We start from the raw sequence: 24,998 nt of genomic DNA, 5'->3' as shown, positions 1-24,998 counted from the left end.
TTTTTTTTTTTTTTTTTTTTTTTTTTTTTTTGAGACAGGGTCTCCCTGTATAACCAGCTGGCCTAGAACTAGGTATGTAGACAGGCTGAAACTTGAATTAGACAAACTAGTCTCAATTTCATAGAGACCTGCATCTGCTTCCCCAGTGCTGGCTTTAAAGGCATAAGCCACCAGTCTGGCTGATTTAACCTTTGATTTGATGATTTAAGATTCACTAGTTGGGATCAGTTTTATTTTTATAGGGCCCTTAAATTTAAAAAAAAAATTATTTTTATTTTATGTGTGTGAGTTTATTGCCTGAATGTATGTGAGTGCACCCGTGTTGTGCAATGCCGTGGAGGTCAGAAGAGGGCTTCGGATTCCCCTGGAACTGGAGTTAAGGATGGTTCCTAGCCGCTATGTGGGTGCTGGGAATCGAACCCAGGTCCTCTGCAAGAGCAGTCAGTGCTCTTAACTACTGAGCCATCTCTCCAACCCTGATCCTTAAATTTTTTTAATAGAATCCTTACAGTAAATATGTATGTCAGTGTTTCTTACTTTATACAAAAAACAACTGAAGTCTAGGGCAGCAAGATGGCTCAGTGGGTTAAGGTGCTTGCCACCAGGCCTGACAATTTGACTTCTATTCCTGGGACCCAGGTTGAAGGAGAGAAAGGACATCAGTGAGTTGTTTCTGACCTCTACAAATATATTCTGGCATGTATGCAACAACACAAAGAAATAATTTTGTTCTTTTTTTGTTTCCTTACTGAGGCATTTTATTTATGCATATGTTTTACATCCCTATAAAGAGAATCCCAGGATTTCCCTCTAGTGTGTTTTCATCTTGCCACAGTGCCAGCAGAGGTTGTCAGTACAAATAGGATGGAAGCACATCATTCTGCCATTTTTCTAGGTCTTTGAGCTGCTATCAAGTTTGGGGCAGATCACACTTGTCTAGCCTACTTGTGAGGATAACAGTGATTTTCCCAGCTTCAGTGGTGTCAGATTGGTCAATGGAGCCAGGCTTCATCACCACAGTGAGGAGCAGGATAATGATACTGGGACATGTCCTGATGAGGACCTGGAGGAGATTTCTGTTGCTGTGATTAAGACAAAACAAAACCACTGCCCAAAACCAACTTGGGAAGGAAAGGATTTATTTGGTTTACAAGCACAGTCCATCATCAAGGAAAGCCAAGGCAGGAACTCAGGGAAGGAACTTGGAGCACAGACCATGGAGGAACGCTGCTTACTGGCTTGCCCCTCTGACCCTTGCTCAGCCTACTTTCTTTTTTAAAAAATTTTATTTACTATTTTTATTTTATGTGTATGTGTGTATTGCCTGCACGTAAGTGTCCCCGTGTCATGCAGTGCCCATGGAGAACGGAAGAGGCCGTCAGATCCCCTGGAACTGGAGCTACAGACAGTTGTTAGCTGCCAGTTGTGGGTGCTGGGATTCGAACCCAGGTCTTCCGCAGGAACAGCCAGTGTTCTTAACCGCTGAGCCATCTCTCCAGCCCCTTTTTTGTCATTTTTGAGACAGGGTCTCCCTTGTAGCTCCAGCTGGCCTGGAACTCACTATGTAGTACCTTGAACTCACAGATCCACCTGCCTCTGCCTCCCAAGAGCTGGGACTAAAGGTGTGTCGCCACTACGCCCAACCCAGGCCACTTTCTTATATAATACAGGACCTATATAATACAGGACCGCTGTTCAGGGGTGGCACCACCCACAGCAGGCTGGGCCCTCCCATACCACACAACAATCAAGAAAATGCCCCACAGCTGTCAAGTTGACAGCTAAAACTAGCCAGCACACCACTCTTCTGGGCATTGTTGATTCTTTTGAGAATATGTACCAGGACATTCATGCACCATGATGGTGGTGCAGAAAGATGGCAGAAAGACAAAAATAAATTAATTGAAAAATTTTTTATTTAATTACCCATTTATTTTGAAGGTAGGGGTCTCACTATGTAACCCTGACTAGCCTGGAACTTGTTCTTGTAAAACCAAGCTGGCCTTGAACTCAGAGATCTACTGGTCTCTACCTCCCTACTACTGAGATTAAAGGCATGCACCACTATTGTGGCTTAAAAAGTTTTTTAAAAACTTGAAGTCTAGCCTGAGCTGTGGTATACATCTTTAATGGCAGCGCTTGGGAGGCAGATCCATTATTAAAATTGTTTTCTGGTTCCTCTTCCTCCTCTTCCTTTTCTCCTTGCCTCCCCCATGTTTGAAAAGGTTTGAGGCAGTGAATGCTTTCCTTTCCTTTAGACTTTAAACATTTTGTACTTATTTCTTTTTTGTTTGATGTACATGAGACAGAGTGTTACTATTTGTCCCAGGCTGACCTAGAATTGAAAACCTGCTTCACTTCCTAAGAACTGTATTTGTGGCATGTGCTCTCATGGTTGACTCCTTCAGTCCTGTAGACACAGTTTCCTATAGTCCTGTTTAAAATAGCTGATTCAACATCTTTAGTAGGGGCTGAAGAGCTGGCCAAATGGTTAAGAATGCTTACTGCTCTTGCTGAGGACCAGAGTTTAATTCCCAGCACCCACATGGCAACCCACAACCACCTGTAACTCCAGGTGGCCTCCTCAGTCACCTACACATACCCACACACATACACATTAACATTACATATATATATCTTTAGTCAATTCCGTTAGGCTTCTAATTTCAGTTGATTACCCTCCGCTCCAGTTAGTGGGCTGTTTTGTTTCTTTTCATGTCTTACAATGTACTTTTTTTTTTTTTTTTTACATTTATTTATGTGTGGACATGAACATGCCACAATGCACACATGGAGGTCAGAGAACAACTTTCAGGAGTTGGTTCTCTCTTTCCACTGTGTGGATTCTGGGGAGTGAACTTAGGTCATCAGGCAAGTGCCTTTATATACCCCCAAAGCTATTTTACCAGCCTTTGTTTTACAGTATAAACTTTATTCAATATTTAATATGCTTGTTAAAATTGTTGTTAACTTGCTTAGTGACTATTTTAACCTATTTTGTTAAGTTTGTGTCTATCATGTGTGACCCAATAATTAACTCAGTTTAGTGTAGGCTGAAGATTGAACGGATTTCCTTGATTTTGTGGAACTAATGAGTTACCTGGGCTTTGTGAAGTGTGCATGTATGCATGTATGCTTTGGGGCAAACTTTTAACATTCACTGTGTATATGTTTCCTCTGTGTCAGGTATCTCTGAACTTAAACAATTTTAGGCAGTTGTCTTCAACAGAAGCTACTAGGGAAACTGTTTGCATGAAGGTCCTTCTCCAAATCAAATGAACTGCACAGCTCTGCAGCTGGAGTCTTCTAGGAAACAGAGATGTCAGATGATGACGGTTCTCTGGGGGAATAAGCTTTGAGCAACCTCCAGGCCATTATTTCTCTCCAGTGCCTGTCAGCATATTCCCCCACCTGTATCTCACCCTGTCCTGTTTGTTTATTTAAATTTATTTTACTTTGTTTTATTATATTATTCATTTATTTTTGACACAGGGCTTCCTTATAGCCCCTCACTATGTAGACCAGGCTATATTAGCTATGTCCAGTCTCAAAAGAAGTTCATTTGTATATAACAATAAACTTATGCAAGTGCTGATAATTATACATACAGTGAATATTCATAGTTTCAAAAAATACGATTACAGCATACAAAAGTCACATGTTGTAAGCTCCAACCAGACGAAATCCCAGCATAAAAGCAGGGAAGTGGGTAAGAAACCCCAGCTCTACCTGAGGAACTATTGGCAACCAATGGCTACTGGGAGGGGAGAGTCAGTCTCTTACAAGGGTGTGACTCTTGGTAGGTTAGCCAGGCTCATGCACTGAAGGACATTTGGGGACACAAAATAGACTCTGTAGGCATATATATATATGTTATATATATGATACATGTATATACATAGAGTACATTAATTTGGGTGGGGTGTTGTAAGGGGGGAATGGATAGGGAAGAGGATCTAAATATAATCAAAATAGATTGTGTGAAAATGGCAAAAATTCATTTAAAAATGGAATGCTTTATGACTATCATCCTTCTCCAGGGGGGTCATGCTAATCTTGTCTGTGTTCAATTTTAGTAAACGTGCTGCCAAAATAAGCATTTATTTATTTTTGAAACAAGGTCTAACGTAGCACAAACTAGCATGGAACTCACTGTGTAGCTTAGAATGACTTTGAACTCTTGATCCTCTTGCCTTTATCTCCCAAGTGCTGAGATTGCAGGTGTGTCCATCATGGCTGGCATTTTTGAGACAGTTTTATGTAGCCCAGGCTTGCCCAGCATACAAATATTTTATAATTAGGGAAAATGTTTATAATCTGATGTAGACAAACATAGAGTAAAAATATTGTATGTTTATGTTTTTGGTAGGTTTTTTCAAAATTCATTAAAAAATGTTTTATTGTGAAATTTTCATACACATGAATCATTATCTTGTTCCCCTTCACTCTCTCCACTGCCCTTCAGTGCTAGGAATTGAACTTAGGGCCTCACACAGGCTAGACAACTGCTCTACCACAAATATTTTATAATTAGGGAAAATGTTTATAATCTGATGTAGACAAACATAGAGTAAAAATATTGTATGTTTATGTTTCAGCTGGCCTGGAACTCACAATGTAGACCAGGCTGGTCCACCTGCCTCTGCCTCCCAAGTGCTGGGATTAAAAGCGTGTGCCACAAGGTCCAGCTTTGCCATCAGATTTTTAAATTTTTTTAATGTATTGTATTAATTTTATTTTATGTGTATGAGTGTATCGCCTGCATGTATGTGAGTGCACCCATGTCGTGCAATGCCATGGAGATCAGAAGAGGGCTTCAGATTCCCCTGGAACTGTAGTTAAGGATGGTTCGTAGCCACCATGTGGGTGCTAGGAATCGAACCCAGGTCCTCTACAAGAGCAGTCAGTGCTCTTAATTGCTGAACCATCTCTCCAGCCCCTGCTATCAGATTTTTAAAAATAAGTTTTAAGGGGCTCAGGGGTTAAGACTTAAGCAGGTTCAAGTCCCAGCACATGGCACTCTTTCACCCTCTTCTGGCCTAAATTTAAGGGCACTGCACACATACCAGTATATATACAGGCAATCAAAACACTTGTATAAATAAAAATAAATCATTTAAGGGCTGGAGAGATGGCTCAGCGGTTAAGAACACTGACTGTTCTTGCAGAAGACCCGGGTTCGAATCCCAGCACCCACATGGCAGCTAACAGTTGTCCGTAACTCCAGTTCCAGGGGCTCTGACAGCCTCTTTGTCCTCTGCAGGCATTGCATGACACGGGTGCACTTACCTACATGCAGGCAATACACGCATACACATAAAAATAATAAAATGTTTTTTAAAAAAATCATTTAAGCTGGGCTTGGTGGCGCATGCCTGTAGTCCCAGCACTTGGGAGGCAGAGGCAGGCAGATCTCTGAGTTCAAGGCCAGCTGGTCTACATAGTGAGTTCAGAACAGCTGGGGCTACAGGAAGACCCTGTCTCAAAAAGACCAAAAAAAAAAAAAAAAAGACAAAAAAATCATTTAAAAATGGGCCTGGAAAGATGGCTCAGCAGTTAAGAGAACTGCCTGGCTGCTCTTGCAGAGGGCCTGGGTTCAGTCCCCAGCTCCCACATGGCAGCTAACAACTGTCCTTAACTTCAGTTCCAGGGGGTCTGCTGCCTTCTTCTGACCTCTGTGGGCATTGCATGATATGGGTACACTTAGACACATGCAGGCAATATATTTACACACATTTTTTTTTTTTAATTTAAAAATGGGCTGGAGCCAGGCGTGATGGCACACACACCTTTAATCTCAGCACTTGGGAGGCAGAGGCAGGTGGATCTTTGTGAGCTCAAAGCCAGCCTGGTCTACATAGTGAGTTCCAGGACAGCTGGGGGCTACAGGGAGACCCTGTCTCAAAAAGACAAAAAAAAAAAAGAAAAACTGGAGAGATGGCTCAGTGCTTAAGGACACTGATTGGTCTTTCAGAGGACCCGGGTTCAGTTCCCAGCACCCACATGGCAGCTAACAACCATCCATAACTCCAGTTCCAGGGGTTCTGACACCCTCTTCTGACCTCAGCAGGCATTGCACAACACAGTGCACTTACATGCAGGTGATAACACTTTAACACATAAAATAAAATAAAATAAAATTTAAAAAAATAAAAAAAAATAAAGGGGCTTGGGAGTTGGCTTCAGCAGTTAAGAGCTGGCTGTTTTTGCAAAAGACCTGGGTTCAAATCCCAGCACCCACATAGCAGCTAACAACCGTTCATAACTCCAGTTCCAGGGGTTCCAGCACCCTCTTCTGTCCTTTGAGGGTATTGTATGACATGGGTGCACTTACACACATACAGGCATAACACTCATACACATAAAATAAAAATAAACTTTAAATTTTAAAAATAAAAATTTAAAAACTATTTAGTGTTGGGGAAATGTCCCATGCCACCGTTGTAGAAGTCAGAGGTCAACCTGTGGGAATTGGTTCTCTCTACTAGTGTGGCTTCCAGGATTGAACTGATGTCATCAGGTGAAAAGCACCTTTAGGCCAGGCATGATGGTGCACACCTTTTAATCCCAGCATTTGGGAGGCAGAGGCAGGCAGATCTCTGAGTTCGAGGCCAGCCTGGTCTACATAGTGAGTTCCAGGCCAGCTGGGGTTATAGGGAGACCCTGTCTCAAAAAGACCAAAAGAAAAAAGAAAAGCACCTTTTAACCCAGTGAGCCATCTTGCTGGTCCCTAGAGTAAGGTTATTATTTTTCTCCCGAGTGAGGAGATAATGTTAAAATGATGTGAATAAAATGGAAAAATATATTCTGTATCCTCTACTATAAAACCATATTAATTGTTGTTTTTGTTATTTTTGATTTGGCATAAAAATAACAATAGTTGGGCAGGGCGCGGTGGTGCATGCCTTTAACCCCAGCACTCAGGAGGATCTGAGTTTGAGACCAGCCTGATCTCCATAGCGACCCTGTCTCAAAAAGACCAAAAACAAACAAACAAACAAAACAATAGTAGAGACTGAGAATTAGCTCAATAGTAGAGTTCTCACCTAGTATGCAAAAGGCCCTTGTTTCCATTCATAGAACTGGGAACAAGCAACAACCAAACATAGGGCATATCTATCTTTCATTCCTGTGAGTTCAGTTAAAATGATAATAGCTGTGAATTTGGGTGATTTAACAAAGACTTAAAGATATTCAGAGGTGCTAAAAGAATATGCTAATGATCTTGACACTATAAATGACTTATTCTCTGGAGCCTGTTCTATAGAAAGGAGCTTTGTTTCTTTGGGGTATGATAGGATGAATTATTAGGCAGATGAATAACTTGTCTCATTTATTAGTATATTTCTTTTTTCTTTCCAGGCACATATTAAATTTCCTATTGACTACCCATATTCACCACCTACCTTCAGATTCTTGACCAAAATGTGGCACCCCAACATTTATGAGGTAAGAGACATCCATCATAAATTTCTCTTTGGATTTATTTTCCAGATTAATTCTTTCAAAATAGCCTGGGGCTAGGTATCCATCTCAGAGCTCTTCACCAGTTCAAGGCTGAGTTGGATTCCCAGCACCACATAAAAGTAGCCTGGTGGCTGGAGGGGTGTAGCTTTGTGGTAGCATTTGCTTAGCATGCACAGGATCTGTGTTCATTTCATAACAAGTCCCTTACACACACTCAATATCCTGTATATCCAATCACAGAGGAGTACTTATGATTTTTTTGCTCTTTTACTTAACAGTCTTGGGTTTAATTATTTTAAATTGAAGGTAGTTTTATAACATATAGTATGTATATTCAATGGAAGATTGAGACTTTAATTTACAGCTCATTGCTAAGAGTTTAAAAAATTTGCATTTGCATTTTAAAAAATTTAATAAAGTCATATAAATTTATTTGTGTACCTATCCTCTAACTTTACAGCAAGGGTCACCTGTTGATATGATCAAAGATTCAGCTTTTTGGGGGGATTTATCCTACTACATTTGGACTGGTCTCCTTTCAGGAGTTGCTGCTGAGCATTTGAGAGCCTCTTTTGAAATAAATCCAAGGTGAGGTTCTTCTATTGGACAAGTCATTTGCCTGCAGGAAGCATTTCTAGAACTGTTGGTTGAAACATACTTAGCTTTGAGCTAAATCATAACTGTGCTGGAATTAGACTAGTGGAACAATTTTTTTTTTTTTTTTTTTTTTTCAAATACAGGGTCTCCCTGTACCCCTAGCTTGTAGAACTTGCTGTGCAGACAGGACTGGCTTCAACATCACAGAGATCTGTCTGTCTCTGCCTGGGATGAAAGGCATGCACCACTATACCCAGGTCAACAGGAATAGGTTTTTTTTTTGGTCTTTTTGAGACAGGGTCTTCCACCAGCTAGCTGGCCTGGAACTCACAGAGATCCACCTGCCTCTGCCTCCCAAGTGCTGGGATTAAAGGTGTACGCCACACACCCGGCGTGAATAAATAGTTTTTAAAAGATGGTACCTTGGTTACAATTGACTAGATATGGTTATAGGCCAAAAGGTTACGTTTTTACTTTTCTGTTTGTGAATTTAAATTTTTTTTTTTTTTGGTCTTTTTGAGACAGGGTCTCCCTGTAGCCCCAGCTGTCCTGGAACTCACTGTGTAGACCAGGCTGGCCTTGAACTCACAGAGATCTGCCTGCCTCTGCCTCCTGAGTGCTGGGATTAAAGGCGTGCGCCACCAGGCCCAGCTAAAAAGTACAGTTAAAAAGTACAGTTTGCTGGTTACATTTATTATGTGCTCAGAACTAGGTACAGTTTGCTGGTTACATTTATTATGTGCTCAGAACTAGGTATATTGAGTTTCATTGGCTTCATAATCTCTATTAAGACAGTATATTTGTGCACATCTTATTACAAATCTCACAGGTAGGGCAACTCAAATAAAATCTTACTCATTATTACTCAAAAAAAAAAAAAGTGAATTATAAGGGAGAGTTAGGTGATGTGGCACCTGTCTGTAGTTCACCTACAGTCTGCTTCCTACCTCAGAGAGGCTGAGGCAAGATGATCACTTGAGCCCCGGAACTAAAGGCCAGCCTATGAAACAAAAGAAGAACAAACGAAGCCGTTGCTTTGTTGATATGTCACGAGCAGGAAATACATTTTAATTCTGGAACTAGCAATAGGTTTCGTGTTCTTTTCCTTTACTTTTCTCACTGCCTCCTTCTGCTTTCCTTCCCTCCCTCTCTCCCTCCCTCCCTGCATACATATTGCCAGCGTTGGTTTTGAACTTTTTCTTTTCTTCTTTATTTTTATTTTATGTGTATGAGTGTATTGCCTGCATGTATGTGAGTGCACCCGTGTCCTGCAATGCCACAGAGGTCAGAAGAGGGCTTTGGATTCTCATGGAACTGGAGTTAAGGACAGTATGTAGGCGCCATGTGGGTGCTGGGAATCGAACCTGGGTCCTCTGCAAGAGCAGTCATTGCTCTTAACTGCTGAGCCATCTCTCCAGCCCCTGAACTTTTTCTTGCATCAGCCTCCCAAGTAGCCAGCACTATGCCCAACCTTATTTATTTTTTTCCGGTCTTTTTGAGACAGGGTCTCCTTGTAGTGCCAGCTGTCCTGGAACTCACTATGTAGACCAGACTGGCCTTGAACTCACAGAGATCCACCTGCCCCTGCCTCCCAAGTGCTGGGATCAAAGGCATGTGCCACCAGACCCGGCCCACCAACATTATCTTTATTTGGTAATGAGATTGCTATTAGATAGTGAAATAAATGGCAACATATTTTTAGAGAGAAAAATGAATGGGAGCATTTTTGTGCTTCATTTCTTTTGATCATTTACATATTTTATTTCTTTGACTAAATTAAATTATTCTTTTCTCTGTTTAGTAGAGCTTGTAATTTGTGCCTAATTAGGAATCAAGTAACAAAGCTCAAGAAATCACATTAGGATTTATTGCATGGGACATTATAAATTTTCTACTATCTTTCAGAAAGCGTTAAATTTTTTTTAATTAAAATCGTGAAAATTTTAAAATATGATTAAAAGAAAAAATTTAGTGTAGCCTGGCGTGGTGGTGCACACCTTTAATCACAACACTCTGGAAGCAGAGGCAGGTGGATCTCTGTGAGTTAAACACCAGCCTGATTTACGTAGGGAGCAGTGATGGGCAGTAATGAAGTAATGTGCCCAGGTTTGGCTGTATTCAGAATCACTTGACATTTTAAAAAAAGGTTTATTTCCCTTTTTGGGGGGTCTTTTGAGACAGGGTCTCCCTATAGCCCTATCTGGCCTGGAACTCACTGTGTAGATCAAACTGGCCTTGAACTCACAGAGATCCTCCTGCCTCTGCCTCCCAAGTGCTGGGATTAAAGGTGTGTACCACCACACCCAGCCAGAACTACTTTTCTAGAAGCTAAGAACTTGTTTATTTGAAAAAAAAAAAAAAATTTGTGTTGGGCGTGGTAGCACATGCCTTTAATCCCAGCACTTGGGAGGCAGAGGCAGGCGGATCTTTGTGAGTTCGAGGCCAGCCTGGTCTGCATAGTGAGTTCCAGGCCAGCTGTGGCTACAAGGAGACACTGTCTCAAAAAGACAGAAGAAAAAATTGTTGGGATGAAATTCAAGTATTAAACTTTTTAATTAAAAATTTTAAAATTTGGTCTGGAGAGATGGTACAGTGGTAAAGAGCACTGGCTGCTTTTGCAGAGGACTGGGATTTGAATCCCAGCACCCACATGGCAGCTAACAACTGTCTAACTCCAGTTTCAGGGGTTCTGATGCCCTCTTCTGCCCTCTGAGAGCACTGCACGACATGGGTGGACTTACACACATGCAAGCATAACACTCATACACTTAAAATAAAACTGAATAAGTAGAAAAAATTTAGTTTATGTGTTTTGCTGGCATGTATTTATTGTGTGTGCTGGGATTAAAGGCATGTATGTGCCACCATGCCCAGCTTGTTGTGGATTTGATGAATCCTTAAAATAATTAGCTTCTCCTTATATTGTCCAGCCCTTTGTTAACCAGGCTGGCCTCAAACTCCTGGACTTGAGTAATCCTCCTGCCTCAGCCTTCTGAGCAGCAGGAACTACTTGTGTATATAGCTGTGGCTAACTTCCTACTTTTCAGTTAGGTTTATCTTTTTGTTATTTTTTAGAGTTCCTTTCATATTATAGATGCTAGACCTTTGTCAGATGTATAATTTGGAAATACATGCTTTCATTCTGCAGGTTTCCCTTTTAGGTTTTTTTTTTTTCTGTTTTTTTGAGACATGGTCTCATTATGTAACTCTGGCTGGCCTGGAACTCACTATGTAAACCAGGCTGGCCTCTAATTGTATTACTGAGATCTGCCTGCCTGTCTCCTGAGTGCTAGGATTAAAGATGCATACCACCATGCTCACTCCCTTTTTTTTCTTTAATTTTGTAAATTTTTTATTTTTATTTTTTGGTCTTTTTGAGACGGTCTCCCTGTAGCCTCAGCTGGCCTGGAACTCACTATGTAGACCAGGCTGGCCTCAAACTCACAGAGATCCGCCTGCCTCTGCCTCCCAAGTGCTGGGATTAAAGGCGTATGCCACCATGCCTGGCTTTTTAAAATATTTTATCTATCATTTTTATTTTATGTGTATGAGTGTATTGCCTGTATGCCTGTGAGTGCACCCGGATCGTTCAGTGCCATGGAGGTCAGAAGAGGGCTTCAGATTCCCCTGGAACTGGAGTTAAGGATGGTTCATAGCTGCCATGTGGGCACTGGGAATTGAACCAGGGTCCTCTTAACCACTGAGCCATCTCTCCAGCCCCCCTTTTTTGTTTTCTTGATATGCCTTTTAGAGGAATTCTGTGAAGTCTGGTTTATGTTTGTTTGTTTTTTTCTCTCTCTAATTGATTTTGTTTTCATATCTAAGAACCCATTTCTTTTTTTTTTTAAATTTTATTTATTTAATTTTATATGTATGTGCCTGTATGTGAGTGAATGCCTTGTGTGTATGGGAGCCCAAAGAAGCCAGAGAAGATGTGAAGATGTTCAGTCACTTGGAGCTGGAGGTACAGGCAGATGAGAGCTACTTGGCATGGTTGCTGGGAAACCAACTCATGCTCTGGAGGAGCAACAAGTGCTTTTAACCACTATGCCATCTCTCTAGCTCCTCTTCTATTTTCTTTTAAGTATTTATAATTCTTGGGGCTAGAGAACTGTCTCAGTGGTTAAAAGCATTGACTGCTCTTCTAGAGGACTCAGATTTGGTTCCCAGTACCCACATGGTAGCTAACAACTGTCCATAACTCCAGTTCCAAGGAATCTGATGCCTTCTTTTGGCCTCCACATGTACTGCATGCACATGGTATACTTAGACATTTAGACAAAATCCCATACATATAACATAAAAATAATGAAATCTACCCGATGACTTTATAGACACACAGGTGCCAAGGATCCAAGTGCAACCAATTATGACTACTAATAACCAGATACACACAGATTAGAGATGCATGCTCCAACATCTCAGTATTAGTAGCAAAAACAATGAGTCTTTCTGCAAAGAACAATATATTCTAAAATGAAATGGAGATCTTTTTTAAAGGTTAAAACTCATTCAAAAAAACTTTTTTTTTTTTTTTTGGGTCGTTTTGAAGCAGGGTTTCCCTGTAAGCCCCAGGACTATGTAAACCAGGCTAGCCTTGAACTCACAGAGATCCGCCTGCCTCTGCCTCCCAAGTGCTGGGACTACAGGCGTGTGCCACCACGCCTGACGAATCTCATTCAATTTTATGCCTTACAGGGCTTATACTGAGTTCAGTATTGTATAACTGTATTAATTCAACTGTGAAAGAGATGTACTCTTCCTCTGGAGTGTGTTATCCATGTAGTCCCAGCTGGCCTTGAGCTCACAGAGATCTGCCTGCCTCTGACCCCCAGGTACTGAGAGATGTGTGCCACCATACCCAGCAAATTTCCCTTTTATTTTTTTAAAGTTTTATGTGTATGGGTGTTTGGCCTGCATGTATGTAAGTGTAACACATTCGTGCCTGGTGCCTGTAGAGGCCAGAATAGGGCATTGGATCTCATGGAAGTGGCGTTAAGGGTAGGTATTAACTGCCATGTGGGTGCTGGGAACTGAACCTAGGTACTTTGGAAGAGCAATAAGTGCTCTTATTGCTGAGCCATCTCTCCAGTCCCATAAAATTTATATTTATGTCAGTACTGTTGGCACACGCCTTTAATCAAAGTATGTCTGAGGTGGAGACAGGCGGATCTCTGTGAGTTCAAGGCCAGCCTGGTCTACACAGTGAGTTCCAGGTCAGCTGAGGCTATAGGGAGACCCTGTCCCCCACCCCCCCAAAAAAAATTGTATGTGATAGGAATTAGGAATCCAATTTCACTTTTGTCAAAATCCATTTATTAAAGAGACTGTTATTCTGCTAGATATAGTGGCACATGCCTTTAATCCTACCACTTTAGTGGGCAGAAGCTGGCAGATCTCATGAGTTTGAGGCCAGCCTGGTCTAGAGTTCCATGCCAGCCAGGGCTGTAGAGTGAGACTCTCAGGGGGAGGGGGAGGAGAAAGAGAGCAAGAGGCTGTTACTCTCCACTGAATGAGCTGTAGAGCTGTGGCTGGAAGATTTTTGTGTTTTAGGCCAGTTGACACTATATTTTAAGACACTATCTGAAAAGCAAAATCTCTGTTAATCATAAACTTATGGGATTATTTCTGGACTCTATTCGTATTGATGTATGTTTGTCATTATGACAGTTGTCTTGGTTACAGTAGCTTCATACTAACTTTTGAATTTGGCAAATTTAAATCCTATGGTTTTATTCTTTTTCAGTATTGTTTTGGCTCCTTAGTTCCTTAAATTTTAGAGCCAGAGCTTGCCAATGTCTGTAAAATGGAAGGTAAAATTCTGAAAAGGGATTATTTATGATGAGTCAGATTGCTAAATAGTAGCATCTTTTTGTTTTCGTTTTTTTTTTTTTTTTTTTGTGGTTCTTTTTTTAGTCTTTTTGAGAGGGGTCTCCCTGTAGCCACAGCTGGCCTGGAACTTGTTATGGAGACCAGGCTGGCCTTGATCTCAGAGATCTGCCTGCCTCTGCCTGGCAAGTGCTGTAATTAAATGCATCTGCTACCATGTCTGGCTTTGTCTTTTTTTTAAGAGTTGTTTTTATTGGGAGCTAGGAAGATAGCTCAGTTGGTAAAATGCTTGCTGCACAAGCATGAGGAGGACCTGAGTTTAGCCCCCAGCACCAACATAAAAAGCTGAGCACGGAAGGGTGCACTTGTAATCCCAGTGCTAGGGAGACAGAGATAGGCAGATTCTTGGGGTTAGCTACCCCAAGCCTAGCCTAATTGGTCATTCTCCAGTCTTAATGAGATTGTATCCCTCCAAAAAAGTGAACAGCTCCTGAGGAACAACAGTTCCCGAGGTTGACCTCTGGTTTCCACATGCACATGGATACACAAACCAGTTGTTTTTATTAGCATACATGAATGTACACAGTGATGTTTCAGTATCACATGTTCATACATGTGTATAGCACACTTTGATCTTAGTCATCTCCTAGTACCTTCTCTCTCTTCCCCTTCCTATTCCCATAGTTCCCTTTTCTCCTTCCATGTCTCCCTTTCTGTCTCTCTTGTTTTCTGTTTTTTTTTTTTTTAATTTTAATTTCTATATTAAAACATTTTTTATGTGTATGAGTGTTATGCCTGCATATAGGTAGGTGAACCCATGTGGTGGGATGCTGGCAGAGGAAAGACAAGGGTATCTGATCCCCTGGAACTGGAGTTAACAGACCATTGATAGCCACCATGTAGGTTCTGGGATTCGAACCCAGCTCTTCTGGAAGAACAGCCAGTGCTCTTAAGCACTGAGCCATCTCTCCAACCCCCATGTCTCTCTTGTTTTTAAAAATCTAGATTCATAAGCCAGGCGTGGTGGCGCATACCTGTAGTCCCAGGAGGCAGAGGCAGGTGGATTTCTGTGAGCTCGAGGCCAGCCTGGTCTACATAGTGAGTTCCAGGTCAGCTGAGGCTGCAGGGAGACCCTGTCTCAAAAAGCCAAAAAAAAAAAAAAATCAATTCATATGAAAGAAACATCTAACAGTTGTCTTTCTGAATCTCTCATTTTGTTGAACCTAATTATCTCCATTTGTCCTGCAAATGACAACTTTATTCTTTTTTGCCGAATAATACTCCATTGTGAGTATTACATTTTCTTTCTTTTTCTATTTTTAATTTTTTGTTGTTGGTTGGTTTTTGAGACAGGGTTTCACTAGGTAGCCCTGGCTGGCTTAGTACTTTCTGTATAGCTCTGGGTAGCATCAGACTTGGAGAAATCCTCCTGTCTCTACCTCCAGAGTGCCAAGATAACAGACATGTTCTACTGTGCCCAGTTTATGTGGTGTAGGTGATTCAGCCTAGGGTTTTGTGCATGTCAGATATGTACTTTACCAACTGAGGTACATCTCCTGTCCTATATGTCACATTTCTTTATATGCTCACCCATCAATGGGTACTGAATTGACTCTATAACTTGAGTATTGTGAATACTGCGAGAACAAATACTGGTATGAAGGGATCCCTTTTCTGTGATGATTTTGACCTAGGAATGAAATGATTAGATCACAGTAGATAATTCTACTTTTAATTTAAAATTTATTATTATTTAATTAAATAAAATTATTTTATTTTTTGCCTTTTTGAGGCAGGGTCTGGAACTCACTGTGTAGACCAGGCTGGCCTTAACTCCACCTGCTTCTGCCCCTGACCCCAAGTGCTGGGATTAAAGGTGTGCTACCATGCTCAGCTAATTAATTTTAATGTTTGAGTGTTTTACCTGCATGTATGGAAGTGCACCTGTGCATGCAATGCCCACAGAGGCCAGAAGAGGGCATCGATACCCTGGAACTGGAATTGCTAATAGTTATTAGCTGCCCAGTGGGGACTGGGAATAAAACCCAGGTCTTCTGCAAGAGCAGCCAGTGCTCTTAACAGGTGAGCCACCTCTCCAGCCTCCCTTTTTATATTTAAAAAAATTATTTTTAAGGCCTGGCGTGGTGGCGCATGCATTTAATTCCAGCACTCGGGAGGCAGAGGCAGGCAGATCTCTCTGAGTTCAAGGCCAGCCTGGTCCACATAGTGAGATCCGGGACATCTGGGGCTACAGGGAGACCCTATCTCAAAAAGACCAAAGGAAAAAAAAAAAAGGAAAAATATATATATAAATTTATTTATAATTATTTTATGTGTATGAATGTATGCATGCATGTAAGTGCACTGGTGTTGTGCAAAGCCCTTGGAGGCCAGAAGAGGAGGGCATTGAATCCCCTGGAACTGGAGTTATGGACAGTTGTTAGCCACTGTGAGGGTGCTGGAATCAAACTCAGTTCCTCTGTAAGAGCAGCCATTGCTTTTAACCCCTGAGCCATCTCACTCTGGCCCACTAACTTTTTTTTTTAATATTTTATTTTATGTGTATGAATGTATTGCTTGCGTGTATGTGAGTGCACCAGTGTCGTGCAGTGCCTCGGAAGTCAGAAGAGGGCTTTGGATTCCCCTGGAACTGGAGTTAAGGATGGTTTGTAGCTGCCTTGTGGCTGTTGGGAAAAGAACCTATGTCCTGTGCAAGAGCAGTCAGTGCTCTTAACTGCTGGGCCTTCTCTCCAGCCTCCTATTTCTTTTTTAAATTTTTTTGGTCTTTTTGAGACAGGGTCTCCCTGTAGCCCCTGCTGGCCTGGATTTTCTATAGAGAACAGGCTGGCCTCAGTCTTACAGAGATCTGCCTGCCTCTGCCTCCCGAGTGCTGGGATAAAAGCGTGCGCCACCACACCTGGCCATATTTATTATTTTTATTTTATGTGTATGAGTGTGTTGCCTGCATGTAGGTAAATGCACCCATGTCATGCAGTGCCAGCAGAAGACAGAAGAGGCTGTCAGATCCCCTGGAACCGGAGTTATGGACAGTTGTTAGCTGCCTTGTGGGTGCTGGGATTTGAACCTGGGTCTTCTGCAAGAACGATCAGTGTTCTTAACCACTGAGCCATCTCTCCAGCCCCTGTTTGAGTTTCTTGATAGCCATTCTGACTGAAGTGAGAATCCCAATGTAGTTTTGAGTAGCATTTTTCTCATGGATAGTTGTGCTACACATTTTTTTTTCATGTATTTTTTGACTGTTATTGGTTCCTTAATTCTTTTGAGAACTCTAAGTTCATGTTTCCATTTATCAGTTAGTGCATTTCTTCTTCATCTTATTTATTATTTTTTTTTTTGGTCTTTTTGAGACAGGGTCTCCCTGTAGCCCCAGCTGGCCTGGCACTCACTATGTAGACCAGGTCTTGAACTCACAGAGATCCTCCTGCCTCTGCCTCCCAAGGGCTGGGATTAAAGTCATACATCACCGTACCTGGCTTTAAAAATTTTTTTTTTAAATTAGTATACATTAACTGTACATAAGGGATTTATTATACGTTTTCATGTATATAATTTTGATCATACCTGTTACCCTCTCTGGTCCCATTTCCCATCCATTTACTCTTTTCCTCTTCCCAAATGGTCTCCTGTCTACTTTCATCTCTCTCTCTTTCTTTGATGCCACGTTGACTTTCATTCCGGTTGTTTGCAGGAGCATGGGCACCTTACCAGAGGCTTTACCATTGAAGAAAATCTCTTTCATCCCCAGTGTGCAAGATAGCTTTACTGTTAACTAGACACACCTGGGTTGAGGGAGCCTCAATTCGGGGAATTGGCCTTCATTTGGGGAATTGGACTGGCCTGTGGCCATGTCTGTGGGGCATCTTTTTGATCATTGAATGATGTGGGAGGGCCCAGCCCACTGTGGGTGGTGCCACGCCCTGGGCCCCTAGGCCAGGGGAGCAAGCCAGTAAGCAGTGTTCTTCCATGGCCTGTGCTTCAGCTCCTGCCTCCAGGTTCCTGCCCTGGGTTCCTACCTTGGGCTCCCTGATGAACTGTGACCCAGGAGATGTAAAATAAACCCTTTCCTCCCCAAGTTGGTATTGGTCAAAGTGTTTTGTCACAGCAGTGGAGAAACAAACCAGGACACCCAGCAACCATAAACTATAAAATCCTCAAGGAGGCATGGAGTTTTGTGAACTTCCTCTCTTTCCATGAACAGGATGTTGACAGGCAATCCTGTGAAGATTGTTTGGAGGTCATTGTATGTGCTATGGGTTTGAAAATGCACTGGCCATGTCATATCCAGAAATCAGCATTCCATACATTCTCCCCTAGTCTCTCACATTTTTACTGCTCCTTCTTCTGATGCTCCCCTGCGTCTTGGAGGTGGTGATGTAGATATCCTGTTTGGGTTTTGTTTTGCTTTTTTAAAATATTTTTATTTTATGTGTATGAGTGTATTGCCTGCATGTGTTTAAGTGCACCTGTGTTGTGCAATGTCCACTGAGGTCAGAAGGCGTCGGATTCTTCCGGAACTGGAGGATGGTTGTTAGCCACCATGTAGGTGCTGGGAATCCAACCTGGGTCCTCTGCAAGAACCCAGTCAGTGCTCTTAACCGCTGAGCCATCTCTCCAGCTCCTTGTTTGTTTTTTTAAATTTATTTGTTTTTTTTTGAGACAGGGTCTCCCTGTAGCCGGAGCTGTCCTGGAACTCACTGTGTAGACCAGGCTGGCCTTGAACTCAAAAAGATCCGCCTGCCTCTGCCTCCCAAGTGCTGGGATTAAAGGCGTGTGCCACCACGCCCAGCTTAAATGTATTTATTTTTATGTGTATGAGTGTTTTGCTTGTGTGTAAGTACACCTGTGTTGTACAGTGCCCATGCAAGCCAGAAGAGGGCATCAGTCCCTTGAACCTGGAATTATGGACAGTTGTTAACCAACATGTTGGTACTGAGAACCAAACCTGGGTCCTCTGCAAGAGCATTTTGAGATGGGTTTTTCCTGTACCCCAGCTGGCCTTGTAACTATATAGACAAGGCTGTCCTTCATCTCACAGAGATCTGCCTGCCTCTGTTTCCCTCTGCTTCTCAAATGCTGGGATTAAAGGTGTGCACCACTGTGTCTGGCTTAGGTATCCTGTTGGTGACAGCATTATGAGCCTCTGTCAGTAACACTTGCATGATTTGAAAAGGAGCTTTTCATGGGAGGCAGAGGCAGGATCTCTGTGATTTCAAGGCCAGCCTGGTCTGCATAGTGAGTTCCAGGCCAGCTGGGGCTACAGGGAGACCCTGTCTCAAAAAGACCAAAACAAAAAGCTTTTCTGATCAAATTTGACAGCAGCACTGATTTATGGGCATAAACATAGTTATTTAGAAGGTGATTTGACATGAATCTCATGTCCATTTAACAAAGCAATAGCAATAACTTCCTTACTTGGGCTTGTGAACCTTCTCAACAGCCACAGGCTTGTGACCCAGATTTATGGTGCTAGTATTTATTCTTTCTTTTAAAAAATTATTTGCTTTTTATTTTTTACTTTTTATTTTTTCTGTCTTTTTGAGACAGGGTCTCCATGTAGCCCTAGCTGTCCTGGAACTCAGTATGTAGAACAGGCTGTCCTCGAACACACAAAGATCCACCTGCCTCTGCCTCCCAAGAGCTGGGATTAAAGGCGTGCGCCACCACGCCCAGCAATTCGCTTTTTAATTTTTATGTGTGTGTGTTTGTGTATGTACACATGTGTATAGAGGCCAGAGACTGTCCAATTCCCTTTGGAGCTGGAGTTACAAGTGGTTGTGAGCCACCTGATGTAGGTGCTGGGAACCAAGCTTGAGTCTTCTGCAAGAGCCATCTCTGTAGTCTGTCTGTCTGTCTGTCTCTGTGTGTGTGTGTATAAATATTACAAATATATATATATATTTATATTTATATAAATAGTTTTTGGTCTTTTTGAGACTGGGTCTCCTTGTAGCCCCAGCATGCCTGGAACTCACCATGTAGACCAGGCTGGCTTTGATCTCCCAAGTGTTGGGACCAAAGACATATGCCACCACACCTGGCTTTTTCTTTTCTTTTTTAAAGTTTTTTTTAAACATTTATTTGTGTGTGCATGAGGCCAGAGGATAATTTTCAGGAATCAATTTTCTCCTTTACAGTGTTGGTTCTGCCGATCAAACTCAGGTCGTTAGGAACCACAGCAATTTACCTGCTGAGCTGTCTCATCCATGTCCTGTCCCCCCCATCCTTCCCCCCAACTAAAAATTTTTTTTTTTACATTTTATGTGTAAGCGTTTTGCTATGCACGCACGCATGCCCAAATGCCTTTGTCTGCTTCCCTCGGGGACCAGAAGAGGGCATCGGATCCCCTGGAACTGGAGGTAATAGACTTAGCTACTATGGGTGCTAGAAACTGAACCCAGGTTTTTTGCAAGAGCAGCCAGTGCTCTTAACCACTGAGCCATCTCTCCAGCCCCAGTGGGTTTTTTTTGTTTTATTTTGTTGTTGTTAATTGTTTTTTGACAGGGTCTTTCTTGTCACAGCCCACCTGGAAGTCACAATGTGAACCAGGGTGGCCTTGATCTGGAAGAGATCCACCTGCCTCTACCTCCGGAGGGCTAGGATTAAAGGCACACGCCAACACACACCTGGGTAATTTCCTTTTTTTAAAAACAAAAACAAAAACAAAAAAACAGTCATTTAGGGGCCTGGAGAGATGGCTCAGTGATTAAGAACACTGGTTGTTCTTGCAGAAGACCCAGGTTTGAATCCCAGCACCCACGTGGCAACTAACAACTGTCCATAACTCCAGTCCCAGGGGATCCAGTACAGGCAATACACGCATACACATAAAATAGAAAAATAAATAAACCCAATCATTTAAAAAAATGTATTTAAGCTGGGCGCGGTGGTGCACATTTTTTAAAAAAATATTTTTTATTTATTGATCCAAATGATAGCTTTTTGTATTGTTTGAGAAAGGATCTCACTGTGTAACCCTGACTGGCCTAGGAACTTGATGTGTAGATCAGGTCTCAAAGTTGGAGATACTCCCTCTGCCACCTGAGTGCTGGGATTCTAGGCATATGCTGCCACACCTCACCCAAATGAATTTTTATAGCATTTAATTCTTTTTCAACTTTGAATTTGAACATGAATTGTCTTTCCCATAATAAAAAGAAGACAAAATTCTAGTGAACAAAGAAATTTTTAACAAAAATGATGTGCCTTATTCATCACAGTTTTTTGGAGGGACAGGGGATCTTTTTGAGACAGAATCTCCCTGGCCTGGAACTCTCTATGTAGACCAGACTAGCCTGGAACTCAAAGATCAGCCTGCCTCTGCCTCCCAAGTGCTGGGATTTTTAAAGGTCTGCACCACCACGCCCAGCTGTATTTGTTTTTTAAGACAAGTCTCACTGTATGTAGCCTAGGCTAACATGCTTTATCTTCCTGCCTCATCCTCCTGAGTGCTAAGATTACAGATATGTGTCACCATACCTTGCTTATGTATCAGTTTTTAGTTACTGAGTGTGATATTGTTGTCTTGTAGAATGGAGATGTATGCATTTCAATTCTTCATCCGCCTGTAGATGACCCACAGAGTGGAGAACTGCCCTCTGAAAGGTGGAATCCTACTCAGAATGTGAGGTAAGCTGTTAACTAAGGAATAATACTTAGTTTATTTTGTTTTAGCCTGTTTTTTGTTATGCAGTTTTATACATTTTCTAGGCTGGCTTAAACTTCTGGGCTCAGATGAACCTTTTGTGTTAGCTTCCCTAATAACTGTGACTACAGACACCTGTCTGTGGGTATGTGGATGTGTCTGTCTTTCTAGAGTCTCGTTGTCTTTTTGCTTGTGAAAAAGAATCTTTCCTATATTTGATAGTTTTATCTTCAGCTAGAGCTTTAAGAAGTAGGCATTCATCATTTTAGAATGTTATATCCACTGAATGATAATGTTTGTGATTCTTATTTCACTAAGTCCACCATAGAGGAATTCAAGGAATTCTTTAAGTTTTGTTCTTCTTAGATCCCATAACTTCTCTGTTTATATTGTTTGATTCTTTTTTTATGTATATTTTATTTTGTCTGTATGAGTGTTTTGCTTGCATGTATGTGAGTGTACCATATGTGATCTGTGCCCTTGGAAGTGAGAAGAGGGCATTGAGTGCCCTGGAACTGGAGTTATTGACAATTGTTAGCTGCCATGTGGATGCTGGGAACCGAACCCGGGTCTGTTGCAAAGGTAGCCAGCCAGTGCTCTTAACTGCTGAGCCATCTCTCCAGCCCCCCCACTTTTTTTAAAATTAATTTTCTTTGCATGTGTGTATTCATAATTTTGTATATGTGGGTATGCCATAGCTTGCATGTAGAGGTCAACTTTGGGAGTCAATTCTGTTCTTCTAACAATGTGTATTGCGGGAATCAAACTCTATTCATCAGGCTTGGCATCAAATACTCTGATTCATCTAGCATTTCACCATGCCCATCTAGTAGGCCAGGCATGCCCACCTAGTTACAGTTTCAGGGACAGGATCTCACTATGTAACCCAGGCTGGCCTTGAGTTCCTGTTGATTTTCTGCCTCAGGTGTGAGTCACGATGGTAAGATATAGTCTTGTAACTGTGGTATATCAGAGCTTTATGTTTTTGATACAGCATTCAGTTTTATTAGTAATTAGTACTGAAATCATTAGAAAGGGCTTTAACATTTCCCGTTTTCTCATCTAAAAACCAAGGATGCCTCTCAGTAGGTTGTTGAAAGCCTTAAATACTGCATGTAAAAGCACCGGAATTGTGCCTATTAGCTGACTGGAGTTGCTGCTTTTATTTTCTCAAAAATATTTTATTTATGCCAGGCATGGTGGTGTATGTACACCTTTAATCTCAGCACTCAGGAGGCAGAGGCAGGCAGATCTCTTTGAGTTCAAAGCCAGCCTGTTCTATGTAGTAAGTTCCAGGGCATCTGGGGCTACAGGGAGACCCTGTCTCAAAATGAAAAAAAATAAAGTAAAATAAAAAATATTTCTTTTATGTGTATGATTATATTGTGTGCATGTATGCAACTGCATCCCTGTCAGAGGACCTGAAAGTGGAGTTATGGACAGTTGTTAGCTGCCATGTGAGTGCAGGGAACTGAACCCAGGTCCTCTGCACAAGCAGCCAGTGCTCTTAACTGCTGAGCCATTTCTCTAGCCCCTACTGTTATTATTTTCAATAACTTTGGCAGGGCGTGGGAGGCTGAAAAATGTGAAATGTTCATTTGCTACAGTTTAGCAAAGAAAAACATTTTTTAGTTTCTAAAATTTTTGCCTATGGGGAGAATAGTTGCTCCCATAGCTAGTCCATTTCAAGTAATGTAGAATTTAATTTGAATGCTAAATACATGAAAATAAGAATTACTTGAAACATTCTATTAAAATGCATACCATTTGGGGGTTTTGTTTTGTTTTTTTTGTTTGATTGTATTTTGAGAGAAAGGTACTCTATATAGTGAATGTTGTTCTATTTATTCCACTTGGTTTATTTAAGAGCTCTGAAGACTATCTAAGACACTGTCATGCTATGCTTTCCAAAGAAATTTGAACAAAATAATTATTATGATTATTTGTCTTTTTGAGACAGTCTTCTTGCAGCCCCAGCTGGCCTGAACTCACTATGTAGACCAGGCTGACCTTGAACTCAGCAGAGATCCACCTGGCTCAGTCTCCCAAGTGTACCACCACACCTGGCTGAACAAATTATTTTGAAAATATAATTAGACAATGTATTTTGCTTTTAATAGATTTAGTTTTCTGTGGGCAACAGTGGTCTGAAAGTATTGAGAAATTCTAGAAACAAACAATCTAGAAGTTATAAGTTTCAAATTATGCACTATTTCCCAGCTCCCTCCAACCTGGGACGTGAATGTTACTTTTTTAATCTAGGCTGTGTATACTACCCCCCATTAGTCACCTAGAAGCTGTCTTCTTTACCAGTTATATGTTGTGGAATTGCAGTGCTGTATTCAAGTAAGCTTAATTTTGCTTGACTTCCAAATACAGGGATAGTGACACTGGCAATTTGGATGTGTCAAAGAGAAACTGTAAAATACTTCCTTTAAATGGAAAAAACAAACATCGAAACTTTGAGAGAGATCAGATTCACATAAATTGTATAAAGCATATTGTGATAATTGTTCTATTTTATTATTAGCAGTTGGATTCTTTGTTTATTGTTATTACTTTTTTAAAAAATATTTTATTTATTTTTTGGTCTTTTTGAGACAGGGTCTCCCTGTAGCCCCAGCTTTCCTGGAACTCACTATGTAGACCAGGCTAGCCTTGAACTCAAAAAGATCCTCCTGCCTCTGCCTCCCAGTGCTGGGATTAAAGGCGTGTGCCACCATGCCCAGCTATTATGTTTATTTTATGTGTATGAGTGTTATGCCTGCATGTAAGTTCCCCCATGTCGTGCAGTACCCACCGAGGACAGAAGAGGCTGTCGGATCCCCTGGAACTGGAGTTATGGACAGTTGTTAGCTGCCATGTGGGTGCTGGGATTCAAACCCAGGTCTTCTCCAAGAACAGTCTGTGTTCTTAACCACTGAGCCATCTGTCCAGCCCTCCCCCCCCATGTTTTTTTTTTTTTTTTTAAAAAAAGATAGCGTCTCCCTATAGTCCCAGCTGACCTGCAACTCACTATTGTAGACCAGGCTGGCCTCAGTCACTCACACAGATCCACCTGCCTATTATGCCCTCCAAATGCTGCGATTGAAGATGTGAGCCACCATGCCTGGTGACTCTGTCTTTTTCAGAGAGTCTCATGTGGCTCAGGCTGGCATTGAACTTGCTATGTAGCTGAGAATCATTTTAAACTGATCCTTCTGCCTCTATCGCCCAAGTGCTGGGATTACAGCACTACCATGTCCAGCTTCTGTTGGAATGTACTAGGTAGACCAGGCTGGCCTTGAACTCCACCTGCCTCTGCCTCTGGGATTAAAGGATAAAGGTGTGCGTCACCATGCCTGGCGTTAATTTCCTTTTTTTTTTTTCCTTTGGTCTTTTTGAGACAGGGTTTCCCTGTAGCCCCAGCTGTCCTGAAACTCACTATGTAGACCAGGATGGC

The 24,998-nt window shown here is 41.7% G+C and overlaps 1 protein-coding gene across 1 annotated transcript in view; it reads left to right on the top strand.

Moving 5' to 3' along the window:
• The window catches only part of Ube2r2 (ubiquitin conjugating enzyme E2 R2), a 60,531-nt gene that overhangs the window by 28,367 nt on the left and 7,166 nt on the right, over positions 1–24,998 (top strand). The window contains exons 2-3 of the mRNA XM_008842470.2: positions 7,363–7,449; positions 21,443–21,540. Of these exons, the coding sequence (XP_008840692.1) occupies positions 7,363–7,449; positions 21,443–21,540 (185 nt within the window). The remainder of the gene's footprint in view (positions 1–7,362; positions 7,450–21,442; positions 21,541–24,998) is intronic.

This window comes from Nannospalax galili, unplaced genomic scaffold (assembly GCF_000622305.1).
Source record: "Nannospalax galili isolate Female #2095 unplaced genomic scaffold, S.galili_v1.0 scaffold341, whole genome shotgun sequence".
NCBI lineage: Eukaryota > Metazoa > Chordata > Mammalia > Rodentia > Spalacidae > Nannospalax > Nannospalax galili.
The sequence above is the reverse complement of the archived record's forward strand: the minus strand, read 5'-3'. Positions and strand labels throughout refer to the sequence as shown.